This window comes from Castor canadensis, chromosome 5 (assembly GCF_047511655.1).
Source record: "Castor canadensis chromosome 5, mCasCan1.hap1v2, whole genome shotgun sequence".
Lineage (NCBI taxonomy): Eukaryota > Metazoa > Chordata > Mammalia > Rodentia > Castoridae > Castor > Castor canadensis.
In genome coordinates, this window is record NC_133390.1 from 123703857 (window position 1) to 123722276 (window position 18420).

At 37.2% G+C, this 18420-nt stretch overlaps 1 protein-coding gene across 10 annotated transcripts in view; it reads left to right on the plus strand.

Moving 5' to 3' along the window:
• The window catches only part of Rbms3 (RNA binding motif single stranded interacting protein 3), a 1393896-nt gene that overhangs the window by 289500 nt on the left and 1085976 nt on the right, over window positions 1-18420 (plus strand). For 8 of the 10 annotated variants that reach the window (XM_074074015.1, XM_074074014.1, XM_074074016.1 and 5 more), the window contains one exon: window positions 12909-12977. In XM_074074015.1, coding sequence (XP_073930116.1) covers window positions 12909-12977 — 69 coding nt within the window. Of the gene's footprint in view, window positions 1-12209; window positions 12308-12908; window positions 12978-18420 lie in introns of all 10 variants that reach the window. The other 2 variants (XM_074074027.1, XM_074074025.1) reach the window with 1 other exon arrangement.

Sequence of the window (18420 nt, forward strand, 5' to 3'; positions counted from 1 at the left end):
CCTAGCTAACAACCAAATCAGCCACAACACACAAATTAAATCAGTGAAAGAAATTGGGCAATCAAATCTACCAACTAGTCTACCAAAAATATAGTGGCACAGCACCAAATAGAGTGATGGGAAGAAGGAGGGATTGAAACCACTCTCCTCAAAAAGAAATTCAATACAGTATTCAGTGGGAAATGAAGAAAATGGATACCCAGATCCTGACCTCAGCAAAACAATGATAAGTGTAACTAAGGAACTCAGCGATACTCATAAAAAAGCCATCAAGGAAGAAATCTGGGAAGAACTCCCTGAGACATTCTTGGAAAAAATATTAGATATGGTCAACCAGAATGTACAAGATGCTTTCAAGAAATTTCAAGACACCAAAAACAAAGAACGTGAGATGACACAGAAACCCAAAAATAGCAACTCAGAGAAGATCTCAGCAAACACCAAAGTGAAACAAAGGACATTATGAAAAGAGAGATACATGAAGTGAAGAGGACAACAAAAATTTTAAAAGAAGAGTTGAACAAAGATTTGGAAAACCTCAGAAGAAAGAATCTTGGAAATAAAAAGTACCTATAGTCAAACAAAAAACACAGTGGAAGGCCACTCCAGCAGACCAGACCAAGTAGAAGACAGATTCTCAGAGCTTGAACATAAAATAGAAATGAAAGAAAAAACAGAAGAAATCTTAGTCAAACAACTCAAGAGCTGTGAAAGGAATATGCAAGAACTTAGAGACTCCATCAAAAGACCAAACCTGAGAATCATGGACATTGAAGAAGGATAAGAGCAAACCAAAGGGACAGGTAATATATTTAATAAAATAATAATAGAAAATTTCCCAAATCTCAAGAAAATTTTGCTCATTCAGGTACAGAAGCTCCAGGATACCAAACAGGCTTGACCAAAATGGAACCTCCCCATGGCATATTATATCAAAACAACAAGCATAGAGAACAGAGAAGGAATATTGAAGGCTGTAAGAGGAAAAAAAAAACCAAATAACATAAAAAGGTAAACCCATGAAAATAACAGCAGATTTCTCAATGGAAACCTTAAAAGTATGGACTGAGGTATTTCACACACTGAATGAAAATAATTTCAACCCTAGGATACTCCACCCAGCAAAACTATCATTCAGAATTGGCAGAGCAATAAAAATATTTCATGATAAACAGAAACTAAAACAGTATATGACCACCAAACCAACATTACAGAAGATTCTCCAAGGAATTCTGCACACAGAAGATGAAAGCAAACAAACCACAACAAGATGGGAAGTATCAAACCACAGGAGAAGAAAAGATAAGCAATCAGAGAGTAGCATTGATTTGACTGGATACATTCAAACCTTAAAGCAAAAACAACTAAATGGCAGGAATCAGGACATACCTATCAGTATTAACACTGAATGTTAACTGACTCAACTCCTCCATCGGAAGACATTGTTTGGGAAACTGGATTAAAAAGAAAGATCTGACAATCTGTTGTTTACAAGAGTCCCATCTTATTGAAAGAAATAAACACTGGCTTAGGGTGAAAGGATTGAAGAAGATTTACCAAGCCAATGGTCCCTGAAAACAAGGAGGAGTAACAATAGTTATTCAGACAAAATAATCTTCAAACTTACATTGGTCAAATGAGATAAGGAAGGATACTTCATACTAATAAAAGGGGCAATACATCAAAAGGAAATAACTGTACCCAATGTCAGTGCACCCAATTCATCAAACATACACTAAAGGACTTAAAAGCACATATAGACACCAACACAGTGGTAGTGGGAGACATTAATACCTCTCTATCACCAAGAGTTCATCCAAACAAAAAAGTCAACAAAGAAATCCTCAAACTGAATGATACCATAAATCAAATGGACCTAATCCTAATTGATGTCTACAGAATATTTCATCCAAGAACAACACAATATACATTCTTCTCAGCAGCCCATGGAACTTTCTCCAAAATAGATCATATATTAGGACACAAAGCAAGCCTCAGCAAATGTAAGAAAATAGCAAAACTCCCTGCATTCTATTTGATCACAATGCATTAAAACTAGAACTCAACAACAGAAACAACAGCAGAAAACACACAAATAATTGGAGGCTGAAAAATACATTGCTCAACAATCAGTGGGTCATAGCAGATTTGAGAGGAAATAAAAAGGTTCCTGGAAGCTAATGAAAATCAAAGCACAATCTACCAGAACCTATGGGACACAGCAAAGGCAGTCCTAAGAGGAAAGTATATAGCTATGAGTGCACATATTAAAAGGACAGAAAGAACTCAAGTAAATGACCTAATGCTACAATCTCAAACTCCTAGAAAAGCAAGAGCAAGCAAACCTCAAAACAAGCAGGACAGAAATAATAAAAATAAGGTCTGAAATTAATGAAATAGAGACCAAAAAAAAAAAAATACAAAGAATCAGCGAAACAAAAAGTTGGTTCTTTGAAAAAATAAACAAGATTGACAAGCCCCTGGCAAATCTGACTAAAATGAGGAGGGCAAAGACCCAAATTAGCAAAATCAAAAATTAAAAAGGGGTGATAATAACAAATACCACAGAAATCCAGGGAATTATCAGAGATTACTTTGAGAACCTATACTGAAGGAATGGACAAATTCCTAGATACTTATGACTATCCAAAACTTAACCAAGAGGATTTTAACCATCCAAACAGATCTATAACACATAATGAAACTGAAGCAGCAACAGTCTCCCCAACAGAAAAACTCCAGGACCTGCTGGATTCTCAGCTGAATTCTACCAGACCTTCAAAGAATAACTAATACCAACATTCCTTACACTTTTCCATGAAATAGAAAGGGAAAGAACACTGTCTAACTCACTCTATAAAGCCAGTATTAACACTCCTCCCCAAACCAGACAAGGACACATCCTTAAAGGACAACTACAAGCAATCTCCTTAATGAACATTGATGCAAAAATCCTCAATAAAATAATGGCAAACCAAATCCAACAACCTATCAGAAAGATCATTCACCACAACCAAGTTGGCTTCATCCCAGGGATGCAGGGATGGTTTAATGTACGCAAATCAATAAATGTAATATACACATTAATAGAAGCAAAGACAAAAACCACTTGATTATCTCCATAGATGCAGAAAAAGCCTTTGATAAGATTCAACACCACTTCATGATAAAAGCTCTAAGAAAACTAGGAATAGAAGGAATGTACCTCGACATTGTAAAGGCTATACATGACAAACTTACAGCCAACATCATACTTAATAGAGAAAAAGTGAAACCATTCCCCCTAAACTTAGGAACAAGACAAGGGTGCCCAATATCCCCATTCCTATTCAACATAGTCCTGGAATTCCTAGCCAGAGTAATAAGGCAAGAAGAAGAAATAAAAGGAATACAAACATGTAAAGAAAAAGTCAAAATATCCCTATTTGCAGACAACATGATCCAACCCCACCCAAAAACTTCTAGCAAATAGCTTTAGCAATGTAGCAGGATACAAAATCAACTTGCAAAAATCAGTAACCTTTCTATACACCAATTAAATTGAGAAAGAATATGGGAAAACAATTCCATTTACAATAGCCTTAAAAAAATTAAATACCTAGGAGTAAACTTAATTAGGGACATAAGTGACCTCTTTAAGGAGAACAACAAACCACTGAAGAAAGAGATTGAGGAAGACAACAGAAGATGGAAAGGTCTCCATGCTCATGGATTGGTAAAATCAACATAGTAAAAATGGCAATACTACCAAAAGTAATCTACATGTTCAACACAATTCCCATCAACCCAATGACATTCATCACAGAGATTGAAAAATCTATCCTAAAGTTCATTTGGCAATACAAAAGACCACAAACATCCAAGGCAATACTCAGCAAAAAGAGCATGCTGGAGGTATCACAATACCCGACTTCTAACTATACTACAGAGCCATAGCAATAAAAACAGCATGGTACTGGCACAAAACAGATATGAAGACCAGTGGAACAGAATAAATGACCCAGATATGAATCCACATAGCTATGCCCACCTTATTTTTGACAAAGGCACCAAAAACATATGATGGAGAAAAGACAGCCTGTTCAACAAATGTTACTGGGAAAAGTGGCTATCTGTCTGCAGAAAACTGAAACTAGATCCATGTTTATCACACTGTACTAGTATCAACTCAAAGTAGATTAAGGACCTTAATATCAGACCCTAAACCTTGCAATTAGTACACAAAACAGCAGGTGATACCTTGGAAACAATAGGAATAGGACTCCATCAGCCCAGCAACTAAGAGAAAGGATGGACAAATGGGACCACATGAAATTAAAAAGCTTCTGCACAACAAAAGAAATGGTCTCTAAATTGAAGAGACCACCCACAGAGTGGGAGAAAATATTTGCTAGCTGTACATCAGACAAAGGACTGATAACCAGAATATACAGGGGAGCTCAAAAAACTAAACTCCCCCCAAACCAATGAAGAAGTGGGAAACTGAATTAAACAGAACTTTTTCTAAGGATGAAATCCAAATGGCCAAAAACCACACGAAAAATGCTCACCATCCCCGGCCATAAAGGATATGCAATCAAAACCACACTAAGATTCCACCTCACTCCTGTTAGAATAGCTATCAAGAACACCACCAACAAATGGTGAGGACACAGAGAAAAAGGAACTCTAATACACTACTGGTAGGAATGTAAACTGGTACAACCATTTTGGAAAACATTATGGAGGCTACTGTAAAAACTAAACACAGATCTGTTATATGATCCAGCAATACCACTCCTAGGGATATATCCGAAGGAATGCCACTCACGTTATTACAAAAGCACCTGCATACCCATGTTTATTGCAGCACTATTCACAATAGCCAAGCTATGGAAACAGCCAAGATGCCCCACAACTGACAAATGGATCAAGAAAATGTATTTATACACAATAGAATTTTACTCAGCCACAAAGAATCATGAAATTTTGTCATTCGCAAGTAAATGGATAGAACTAGAGAACATCATCTTAAGCAAAGTTAGCCAGACTCAGAAGGCCAAATGTTTTCCCTCATATGCGGATTATTAACCCAAAACAAATGCAGAAATATTATTGGACATGGGTCACACACTAAGGGGACAACATGCATGGGAGAAACAGGGAAAGGAGAGGAAACCTAAAATTTGAATGTGGTTAATGTGCTCCCTGTTGATGAGTGAATAAAATAATCTTAAATTGGCAGAGGCCACTATGGGAAGGGGACTAGGAAGTAGCAAAGAGGTCAGGTAGAAATGAACCAATGTGGGTTGCAATACACAAGTGCTTGAAGCAAAGCTAGGAATCTCTCTGTATAACTATCTTTATCTCAAACTAGCAAAAACTCTCTTGTTATCTCTTATGTTTTCTCTTCAACAAAATTGGAGAAGAGGGGGAGGTTTGGTGAGGGGAGGTGGCACATACAATATATACACATATAAATAAATTTAAAAACAATAAAATAAAAGGAGAGAAAAAATAAAGTGGCAAGAAAGATAAGAGCCCTGCTCTCCTTGTACTTACATTCTAGTGCAAGGCATGAACAATGTGGAGCAAATATGTCAGGAAGATGATTTCGGACAGTGGATGGCACCGTGAAGAAACTGTAACAGGGCAGTGGGGTAAAGAGTGACCAGGGCAGGGGGAGTTTGTGTGTAGCTCTTTGGGGCAGGGTGGGAGGGGAGGGAAAGTAAAAACTCATTGGAGGAAAATCTCACTTATCTTTTCTAACCCCTGGGGCTAAGAGTGTATCTTGCACTTACTAGATATGCAACCAAATGCTTGTGAGGTTAAACTGAAGTAAGGGGCCAAATAACTAGCAAATAAAAGCCTTAGCAGCACCATTTTGATTTCAGTAATTATGCACTGTATTATAACTCCTAGAGGAAGATGCAGTCTATATTATTCCACATCTGCTTTTTGTAAACAAAGCACAAAGGCTCAGTTAGGTCTCCTTAAATAAGACTCATTTATTTATTCTCTCTCACTTGAAAACAAATAAAACCAAAGCATAAAGCCTATTGGATAGAGTTGCAAAGTCAGTCTTTACTGCTTAATTGGATTTAGATTTTTCCCTTTTATTTTTTGCACTGAGGCTAGCTTAGATTTATTTCATTTTGCATTTTGTAATGGAATGAGGGCACGATGAGTAACTTGTCCAATTTCAGATTTTATAATATCAGTGGAAGAAGTGTGAAGAATGGTGAGTGGCCCAGAAGAGGGCAGTGAAATGACTGAAAGTCTAGAAAGTAGGGCTATGGAGAAAGGTTAAATAAAATGAGTTTATTTAATTGAGGAAAAAATATCAAGGAATGCTTACTATTAAAAAGACCTAGAGAACATGTAATCTGGTTATCATATACTTTAATGATATGGGGTTTTAATGAAACCAGGAAGATTTTGGTCAGCTATTACACAGCCTTTCTTTCCCAATTATAAGGAATTGCCATGGTGTTAAGAATTGTTAGAACTCCTCCACCAAGTGAATGGATTGAGTCTACCCTTCTTGGCTTCCATAGTTGAGCTCAATGCTTTTTCATTAAAATTAAATCCATACATGTATTTATAAGGGATAGAGATATGAGACTGTTTATCACGAACATAGTGGCACAGGTCCTATAGCAACACATATTAGAATTTTTGTTCCAGTATATCACAACTATAATGAGGAAATTATATTGCTGTTTCATTAGCAAAATTTATTTCAAAAAAGACTTCTGAACTTCACTCCTTTCTCACTTTCTTTCTCTTTATTATCACTTTCTTCCTTTTAGTAGGCCTGGTATAAAGTATTTACTTGTGACTTTTTTGTAACTTCTTAGTTAGCTGTACATGAACAGAGCATTCATCACTTCGACTTTACAAAGTTGTGAAGAAAGGATTTTGAGTCCGCTTTCAACTCCCATTCATTATGTATTGAAAATGCCCTTGCTGTCTTGGTCATTTTCTTTGCTGGTCTTGTTTCCTGCATGATTTACTTCTTTGGGGTATGGAAACATATTTTTCTAGCTGAAATTAAAATTTCAGACTTATGTCTGCCATCCAGAGTTCAGTCTGTCTGAACAGACCATGTTGGTTCCTGGATCATATTTGTTAAGACTGTTTGTGCTGAGATGTTAAGTGCAGATGTCCAATTGGCAGTTTCTAATGTTATATATTGGCTTTTCCATTTTTCTTTCTTCAAATAATGCTCAAGGTTTAATACAGTAATACCAGAAAAAATTCCAGTTACTGAAAAATGTCCATGTTCCTAAAATTCCTGATCTTATAGTGATGGGCAGTTAGCTTTGAAGGAAGCTGGTCAAACGAAGGACAGCTGTGAGTAGTGTGCAGCCTGCCTGGGTGGCTGGCAGTCTCTTGAAAATGCTGACCTCATACTCCAGCTCCAAACTGCCATTGAATTTGGTCTGTTTTCCAGGTTTCTATACATTTCTTTTTTAAAAAATAGCAAGTTTATTAGGAAAGGAATTTAGTATAACAACAGGATAAAAATAGGGAGAAATGGAAAAAAAAGGGGAGAAATAGTTCCTGCTCCCCATGCTGGAAGTGGAATAGAGACTCAAAATGGTGGCCACCATCTCTTAGTCTTATACTTTTGGAGATCTGGGAGAATATATGTGGTTAAGGATAATGGATCTGAGCAGCCACGATGGCTGCTAAAACAGGGACATGTCATCCAGATCCACCCAAATCATAGGGACAGAAGGTGTGTTTTAGAACTTTCATCTGCCAGACATGATATCCTACAAGCATCCAAGAAGCCTAGGGTTTTGTTAACATCTCAAAGAGAGAAAAGCTAATACAGATAGCTCTATTTTTGTAACTTAAAGAACCAAAAGGAGATGGGTGGGAGCGTGGCTGCACTGGCAACTTCTGTGATCCAATGTCTGAGTCTGAACCTTTAGGTAGCTATTAAAAATAATATAATTTTTCTGCCTCCTCATCTCTGTGTCCTCCCTAATCTGTCACTCGTAGCTAATTGCTACCTAACATTTCCCTCCTCTAGGACTAGAGACCCTGAAACTTTTTAGGGAATACGAAGTCATAGTCCATCATTAGTTACTTTCTGCTGATGTGGATTGTAGACCTAGGTCAAGTTGTCTCTTGTTCTTAATCTCTGTCAATGTAGACAGCTGTAATCCCAGGTCATGGATGATCCAGTGGACTCTTACAGAAGGGGGCATGTCCATTGGAGATCATTGGAAATCTCTATAACAAAGAGATTTCCACAGGCCCTACTGGTCTGGGGAGGGAGAGAGAACATACACAGTAGGGTAAATATTTTAGTCTTTATATTTCTTTGACTTCCAGCTTCTGCCAGCTTTTGTAGATTGAAAGTTACTTCACAGTATTCCTGAGACATATGATACCTGTTAGCCAATACGATCACCTTCAAAGTGATATCTGCCATTTTCATTATTCTTGCCCTACTTACGTTAGCAATTGATATTTTCTCTGAGGCCACACTGAAGAACTCCTCATGCTGATTTTCTTGAAGTCTGGGCCAAAAGTGCTACATTTTCAAGATATCATAGAAGCCACTTGGGCTCTCAAATCTGATGGCTTTCATGGGTACTTGCTCTTAAGAATGCCACTTCCATCACCACTGTCCTTGGTGCATTCATGCCTGGTTGCATGGATACATATGACCAAGCCCCATCTCCCAGCATACCTTTGTGAATGTGCAGTATACAAGAGGGGCTGTTCTTGAAGGAAATTATAAGACTGTGTGATAAGAACTTTGACAAGAGATAAGGACAGATATGTTGGAAACAACTCGGAGGAGCAGCAGCCCTTCTTGGAAAATGTCTAAACTAAAGGCCTTACTCAACCATTTAATGGGGCTGTGGTTTAAGGTTCAATCTTTATTAGTAGACTAAAAATCAGATTTATTCTTTTCCAAATGACTTCCCACAGTTTTGGGAAATATTTTTCTGGAGTTTGAGTGTTCATTTTATCTACTTTGAGAAATTGTTACCAGTAGTATGCTTGGCTCCTTGTCCTTTGATGAATTAATGTAGCAGTAGAAGGATGCATTGGGATTATTCTGGGATTTTTCTTTACATCTGAAATTAGTGTGAATGAACTGAAGTTTATTCTGGAAATTTTCTTTACTGCTAAAATTTAGTATGAATGAATTGAAGAACTTCTAAAAATGCTACTCACTGGATCCCACTCCTACAATTCCTGAGGTCAGAGAATTTGCATTTTAAACCAGAATGCCTCATTATTCTGATCAGAGTACTGCCCTTTGATTCACCACTGCTTACTAAGGACACTAGTAGGAGGGAGATAAGGATATGAACAGTTATTTAGCTGATTAGTCAGGTAAGTGTATTTTGGTCTAAGCTGAAATACAAACCACACACCATGGCTAGTTTTTTCAAAAACACATCAAGGAAAGCCAATTTTGTGATTTATGATATGAGATTGATATTTAAATATAGCCTCATCCATCAGAGCCACTTGCACAATTCTGAACATTGCCATGTACTTACCTTTGTAATTAATGTTAGCCAGTTGTTTTGTTAATTCTTGCATTTTACATTTATCCTTGGCACTAGAAAGGACACAAGTGTGTGAATCACAGTAGATTGCAATTATCGTTATAAAGCTAATTACAATTCTGTCAATGATGAAATGTGTGTGGCCTTCTGTAAAAAGTTAAAGTGGGCACAGAAGTATTGTGACACTTCTCAAGAGCAGATACCTGTGTATTTCATATTGTGCCATTATGGTTTTCAAATTCATAGGGCCTATCTTCTTTCCTCTGCACTTCAAGGCTCCTTAATAATTTGGGTTACATTTTGCAGGTCACACATCTTGCTTTCTTAAAAATGTGTTTTGAGTGTGTCAGCACTCATACCTTGACTTTCCCATAATTTTATTTTGATTAAATAACCAAAACTTTGCTTTTCTAATAATAAAGGTAAAATTTATTCTTTTATTTCAGAAACCTATATTGTGGCATTAAACAAAGCTGATTTATATTCTCAAAACAAGGTGCTCTCAAATATTAGTCTTATATTATAAAATGTTATGATTTAGAGAGGCTTGAGAAGTCTCTACTGAAGTCCAAATCATAGGTCTAGGAAACCACTTGACAACCCCTGGTAAACATGCAGGGAAGGTGGAATTTTCTAAAATGCTCCAACAAGGGACTATTTTGAATTATTAACATTTTCTAGTTAGCTGAGGTTTAAGAAGAAGACCGTTCCTTGGTATTTTAAAAGAACATATTTAAGGAAATCTAATCTTTCCCTGGAAAGTCAGTATTGCCACTGTAATCAGTAATCATTTATATAATATGAAAGTATATAGAATCATTAAATTGTATAGATTTGGGGCTGGATTAATTATCATGGGGACCATCTCATCTAACCTTATGTCACAGTTAGGAAAATGAGCATAACAAAAGGTCTTAATTATTCAGTAGCAGAGTCTGCTACATTTGAAGTTGATTCATGTTGCTTCACAGTGAGGAAACATGGTTAAGATTTTGTTTTAACTTCTAGATATTGTTTTGCTAAATTCTTCTTCCATCCAGGTTAAAAACCAAAATGCTCTATCTTACTTTGCTATGAAGTTCAATCGTGTTAACCTCAGTGGGGCATGAGGGACTGGAAATTGTAAGAGCAGAACCTAGCCCTGCCTCCTCAGATGGGCAGATGTTAGAGAGGCAAACTGAGCAGGCAGAACACAGCATTTAGCCAGCACGCATTCTCTCTCTATGGCAGAAATTCAGAAAGGTCATCAGAGTCAGCAAAGTCCACATAGAATCACACTGGGCTCCTGAGAGGTAGATGGAATGCAGCGATGGTGAGGGTAGGAATTGGCAGCATTACACTGACCTACTGATCATTTTCCAAACACACACACATCACTTGCACATCTTCGTGCCTGTTATTGCTTTCTCTGATTGATGTGCCCACTAGTTTCTGATGAATTAAATTCTTGTAATTTGACTTTTCATTTGAATGAGATGCAGAGTGCATCATTACATTTTGCAAGTAACAGGGAAATGTGATTATAGTAAATTACACAGGAATGGTTTAGATAAAAATAGCAGCCTAAAACTTTACTTCAGCTGCTTAACAAGATCAAGGGCAGCATCTCTGTTCTCTGGTCCTTTTCTCACAGTTACAGAATTATTGCTTGGAGAGGGTGCAATTTTCTCACTCCCTCCCTTGTTGGAAGCAGCTTTCTCTCTCATTCTTGGTTATTACCGAACCTAACTGGGGCTAAGTGGGGGTGACTGGAGATTCAGAAGAGAGACAGGATAGACAGAAAGGGGGGTCAGGTGTGTTAAGCGCGTAGGTGGAGATGCCCAACCCTCATTGTTTCTTTTCTCTATCTTTATTTTTTAAGGCCTTACTTCTTGCAGTTCTTTAAAACCTTGCTTAAAACCTCTTTTCTTAGACTTGCTCTGTCCCATGTTTTCTCTTAGCTCTTCCTTAGCTTAATCGCTCTGAAAGTCATTTGCCCCCAGGTTTGCACTGTCCTATCTCTCTTTGGCTTTCTTAAAGCCTTGGTGCTCAGACTTGCAAACAGCTGGGCTTACAAACTGCATATGCAAAACTCTTAAAGTCTCGGTCTTTAGACTTGCACTGTGAAGTTCTTTCTTTTGCTTTTCTTTAGCTTAGCTTTTCTAAGGCCAGTGTTAAAGTTCTTGGTGCAGACTTTCTGTCAACCCTCTTTAAGTCATTCTTTTCCTTTCAGCAATTTCCCTTTAGCAATTCTTTTCTCTTCAGTAATTCTTTTCCCTTCCAAAAGCTTCCCACACCAAAAAGCCCAAAGCCAAAGCCAAAGGCAAATAGCCCAAAAAAGCCCCTCTTCCTCCTTTAGGGGTCTTTTCTAAACAGGGTGGAGCAGCGGCTCTGGGGAGGTGCATGACATTGTAACAGGAAAAACCTGTGTTCCTGCTTCTCTGAACTCAAGTTTAGGAGAAACAGCTGTTCTGCTTCGAGGGCGTGCCAATCTGGGAAAAGCAGGTGAGCCGCATCTCGCCTTGCTCTTGTCCAGTTCTCATAGGCTTTGGTCCGCTCCCCACCAGGTTGGGAAAGGAAGCCAGCACAGTGCTGTGATATCTCTGTGCACAAACAAGGCAGGATCCTTTCTGTTAGTGAGAACCACATTTAAAGAGGAAGAAAAGTGATGGGAAGATACAAGCCTTCTTTTTTCCCTTTGTTCAGGAAAATAAACGGATCCCCAGAATTCTTCCTCAGAAAAAATCACACTCAGTGTCTCATTGGCTAGAACCATATTTCCTGAAGAGAAGGAATGCTGGGAAGTATGTAACTTTTTAGCCTCTATGTTAGAAGCAAACAAAGAGAAAGGGTGTTTGGGTGGGGATGAGATTGTGAGATTGTAGCATTTTACAAGCCCAGGCAGGAGGTAGTAATGATGTGGTCAGGTCTTTCCTAAAATGAAGTATCTCCTTATAACAAGAATAACTGACTTTCAAATGAGATTATTTATTGACTGGAATATTTGTACATTAGCTTTGTTTCAAATGGAAACTTCTAATGACATGGATTATTTTCTGCTTGTTGAATTTACTTCTTATACTAAGTGCTTCATACTTGTTTTCATATTTGATCCTCACAAGAATATAGAAACCATTAGTCCAGCATCATGGAAGAGAGAGCTGAGACAGCAGAAGCTTTGGTTCAAGCACTAGTATAAATTGAGACTTGGCTGTAGAGGATATTTTCCTCTAGTGTCCATATTACTGCACTTGCTAAGAACAATATGGTTTAAAAGACATAAAACAGAAAGATTAAGTTCAGAGTTAAAGATGTATTAATTTCTGGAACTGTAGACAATGAATATGTAATCCATGTATTCTGTTTGGGTGGGAGCATAAAATCTTTTTTTTTCCCCTTTCTCAGAGAACTTCAGCCAACAAGTCTTCAGGTACTCCTTCCTATAGCAGATGGCCAAGTTCACAGCTACATCAGGTAATATGCTCTTTTTAAGAACCTTGACATACTTGTTTTCCTTGAAGTGTGCTTAAACTTTTTCAATGAAAATTACTTTTTCACTGGGTAAATATGGAAGCTGTTGGACTCTTGTCTGCTCTCACCTTAAATGTGGCTCCTCTGGATAATAGGCTGCACAATTCCAGTTGATTACTTTTCAGCCCCTCAGTTGGGTTCAAGGCTCATGAGGAAGATCATGACAGGAAGGTAAGAAGATGGGAAAATGTGAAGTTCTATTTTCAAAGCCCTCCCCAGTGAACAGCATAGAAAAAAAATCAATCTATCAATTATTGGAAATGCAGTTTTCCTTGTTTCTCCTCAAGAAAAAACTATCCCTTATGCCCCCTTTATCCTAGGAAATCATGTGCACACCCATATATGTATGCATTAACATATATGGTACATAGTGTCTGTCCATAACTTTGTGCATCAATATATTTAGAAAGGTAGTAATATTACAAAGAATTTCTATATATCTAGTGATTTAGGGAAATTAACAACTTCTATTCAGATTAATGAATACTGAACATTATTTGCCTCTTTAGAGGAAGTTCAACCAGAAGAGAAATGTGATATCTCAGTCTACAGACAAGACAGGAGCTTTTCTGTTAGTGAGTAGTTCTTACAGGTGACATATTCTGACCATTTGGACTTCTGTGTGTTCTGTATTGTTTTTTGAAGCAGTGCATAGTGAGAATGCTGACAATAGACTAAAAGTTGAGTAAGAGCAATATTCAGATCACTTGCTTGTTATAAGACCAAGAAGAAATAAACTGCCATTTCTCTTTTGAGTTATTGCTTAGAATTCTCTCTCAGACTTTTCAGGACACCTCACCTTCTGCAGTGCTTGTAAGAGAGGAACATTATAAATAGTTTGTACTCATGTTTTCTCCCCTCACTTTTTTGACTTTCTATGAAGTTTAGTATTGAGACTCCAACATTGGCATAACATGAGAACTTTTTGTATATTCCTTTTTATCTTTTCATAATTAAATTGTTATTTTCAATAAAACAGTATTCAAAAAATGAATGAGAAAGGTAAATTCTTCCACTATGCAATATTTATAACAGTGCCTGATAAAATTGGTTGGTGAAAAGTAAAGGTTGAGGTGATGGCTCTGCTACCAGTGTCATCAGTGTTGTTCAGATGCTGTAATCTCTGGTTACATTGGTAGGATGCATTCCTTCATGAATGTGAGCTGAGAAAGGGATTGTGGGAAGGAGGGGCAGTGGTACCAATAATTAGACATTATTTTGAATACTGAGGTTCCTTTAATTTCCAACTTAGTAGCAATAGCCTGAAGGTGCACAGTGGGTTATGAATCAGTACTTCTGAGACCTGTTCTTAGGCTTTCTAGGGACAGAGTTGAGCAAGCCACTACTCGCATCTCTGCACTTACTCCAAAAAAGTCTTTGAGTGTTCTAACCTAATCTTCATATTTTAAACAAAGTAAGATCCTGAGATTAATATTGCCAACATTGTATGAAGTTAGTTGTTCTTTCCCTAGAACTCATTCAGTTTTACAAGGCAGTTTTAATATTCTTTTTGGGGGACTTCCCAGTGAAATAATCTAATGTTATTCCATGAATCTATGCTGATCCTGGAAAATTTTACATGTGATACAATGAAATGAGAAGAAAATGAAGGCAGGATAGTATTTGGGACAGTCCTGAATTCTGAGAACATGTCCTTTTAGTTCTTTGATGCTAAGATGACCTTATATTATGATATCATGAAATTATTAGGTGGTATTTGTGTAGTTTTAATATCTTAGGCAATTTAAAATATTGTCAATCCAATAAACACTTCCAAGAGTAGAAGAGCTACCAAAAATGAGTTTCATTTTTACTTCTCACATGCTGAAAGAAAGTCACCTTTGGGAGGACTTTGAATCTTAGTAGTTACCCTTTGTGCTTGGGGGACATAAGTGGGTGGCATTTCCAAATGTCACCCTGATTAAAACTAGTATTGGAGTTATTTCTTTTGTTTTAGAGCTATCTTTAATTCTGAATGATAGGAGTCATAGTTTTCTATCCCTATGGTTCCTTGGCTATTGCCTGTTGTGCTACGTGTGTGCTCCTTTGTTTACAAATCTACTCCTGGCCTCACACTTGCTGACTCCCAAGAGAGTTTTCTCAGTGGGAACATTGGTGGAAATTAGAAAAGAGATGAGAAGGGAAAGCCCAGGATATTTCTTACCTCTGTATCCTTTTGCAGTATTTCTCTGTGGTCTTAGCCTATGGCTGGATCCAACTTATATGAGACAACACTGTTTTCTGTCTTCTGGGTGCAATCTCTTTTGTGCACTGCCTCTAGGGGAGGTAAAATCTTCCTTCATTCTCTCTTGTTGACATTTTAGCACTCTCAACACTCTTGTAACTAGTTTCCTATGTTAAATTCCTTCTCTTGGACTGCCTGGTATGGAATCTTTTTCTGATAGTTGGGCCAACTGCTTTCTAACTGAAATGATAATGTAGCATGGTGTACTCCATTGTTTTGTTCTAACAGTGGCTTTTTATTTCAGAAATATCATGTGAATATCACAGGATTACTTGTCTTGCAGTTGCTGAAAACTTAAGATTTATTCTCTGAGCTAGCCTGGTAGATGGTAATCCTTTCATACTCCTATCCCAAGCAAAATAATTATTCCTCTTATTTGTTACTCATGTTCTAATCCTTCACTTTTAAATTTCTGTTTATTGAAAAACCCTTTGTCTTTTGTGTTTGTAGTATAATAGGCTTATCAGCTTTAGTCTTTGAAATACCTATACAGCTGTGGAAAGATGGTGTCTTCCACATGTAACATGACTTTAAAAAATAGGTGCTGCATTTGGTTTTAAATGCTTTAAACAGGAACAAAAATTTAGGTCAAATTGTACTTCGAATAATTGTTCCTCCATAAAAGAGAAATAAAAATTCCTAGAAGATGTCATCAAAGTAAGAGCATTTCAGAAAAAAAAAAAAAAAGAAATACCTATACAAATTATTGGCTCTAGGTGAAATACAACTTCCATTTTCACCCAGGATTCCCACTCTAGTGTCTTCCTCTGGCTTTTGACATCAGCAGAATAAGATATACTTTTAAATTGAGTCATGGACCTTATCCTATTTGTTTCCACTTTTATAAACCTCAGAGAGACATAAACATAGACATAAGAATAAGTAAATCAGTGCAAAGATACTTGATTATTATTAAAGGGTGAACATATAAGCATTAAAATAATCACATTTATTTATGATCATTATCATCATTGCTCACATTTATTGAATGTTTACTATGTGGTGCCTCAGCTTCCTTACATATACTACCTCATTTAATCCTTTCATTATCTCTATGATGAAGACATAATACCAACCTGACTATCTGACCTGTACACATGGTTGGTTCTGTCAGCTTCCAGTGCCCTAGTCGCTTAATCAATACCAATACTATGTCTGTAAAGTTTTTAAAGTAATTTTAAGATTAATGAATACCATTTTAACCAATACTTATCTTTTGAACAGACCAGAACATAACTTTTTTAGCCTTTTGATGCTAGTTCTACACATAAATTATTTTCATATGATTAATTTTCTTTGTTGAAAAGGGGTTTATATCCATTTGCATAACAGTCAATCTAGTTGCAAATAGGCAACTTTTAAGATAAGAACTTAATATATTAGTAACTTTCTTGAAATGCACTGTTTTGTGCTTTATTAGGAAAAAATTGAGAATGTATTTGTAAGAAAATGGCTTTTCTTCCTATTGCCTTGCAATATGTAGTGAATGCATGATAAAGTTTTCATTCTTACAAATACCTGTGCTGAGTATAACAGTCGTTATGAATAAGCAAAATAGACAAGTGAGAGTGGTGACTAGCTTACTGAAATGTGTAAATTTGAAGCAGACAGCGTGAACTGAAATTGTGATAGGTTTACTATGCATATTATGTCCTTCTCTCTCATATCTAGAAACTTTCTTATGAATATTAGATAGTTTATCATTCTTTGCTTTAGAAATGGAGTTTTACCATTGGATAAGAGACACCAGACCAAGCATTGTGTTTCTAAAATGTTTAATGTAAAGGTTTGGTCAGTAGTGGTCAATATATTGTCTGTTTTTTTTTTTTTTTACAGTTCTGGGGATTTCACCCAGGGAATCACTGTATGCTAGACCAGCACTCTACCACTTAAGTCATACCTCCCAGCCCTTCTGTTTTACACTTTTTGTTTTCAGAGAGGGTCTTGCTAACTCTTGCACAAGGTGGCCTCATACTCATGATCCTCCTCCTCTGTTTCCCAAGCTGGGATTACAGAGACATACTACCACTCCTGGCTTGACTGATGATTCTGTTGGTCTTTTGTTTTTCTCTTTTTTTTAATTTTTTTTATTTTATTATCCATATGTGCATACAAAGCTTGGTTCATTTCTCCCCCCCTGCCCCCACCCCCTCCCTTACCACCCACTCTGCCCCCTCCCTCTCCCTCCACCCCCTTAATACCCAGCAGAGTTTTTTGCCCTTATTTCTAATTTTGTTGTAGAGAGAGTATAAGCAATAATAGGAAGGAACAAGGGTTTTTGCTGGTTGAGATAAGGATAGCTATACAGGGCATTGACTCACATTGATTTCCTATGCGTGTGTGTTACCTTCTAGGTTAATTCCTTTTGATCTAACCTTTTCTCTAGTTCCTGGTCCCCTTTTCCTATTGGCCTCAGTTGCTTTTAAGGTATCTGCTTTAGTTTCTCTGTGTTAAGGGCAACAAATGCTAGCTGATTTTTTAGGTGTCTTACCTATCCTCACCCCTCCCTTGTGTGCTCTCGCTTTTATCATGTGCTCAAAGTCCAATCCCACTGTTGTGTTTGCCCTTGATTTAATGTCTGCATATGAGGGAGAACATACGATTTTTGGTCTTTTGGGCCAGGCTAACCTCACTCAGAATGATGTTCTCCAATTCCATCCATTTACCAGCGAATGATAACATTTCATTCTTCTTCATGGCTGCATAAAATTTCATTGTGTATAGATACCACATTTTCTTAATCCATTCGCAGTGGTGGGGCATCTTGGCTGTTTCCATAACTTGGCAATTGTGAATAGTGCCGCAATAAACATGGGTGTGCAGGTGCCTCTGGAGTAACCTGTGTCACAGTCTTTTGGGTATATCCCCAAGAGTGGTATTGCTGGATCAAATGGTAGATCAATGTTTAGCTTTTTAAGTAGCCTCCAAATTTTTTTCCAGAGTGGTTGTACTAGTCTACATTCCCACCAACAGTGTAAGAGGGTTCCTTTTTCCCCCCATCCTCGCCAACACCTGTTGTTCGTGGTGTTGCTAATGATGGCTATTTTAACAGGGGTGAGGTGGAATCTTAGGGTGGTTTTAATTTGCATTTCCTTTATTGCTAGAGATGGTGAGCATTTTTTCATGTGTTTTTTGGCCATT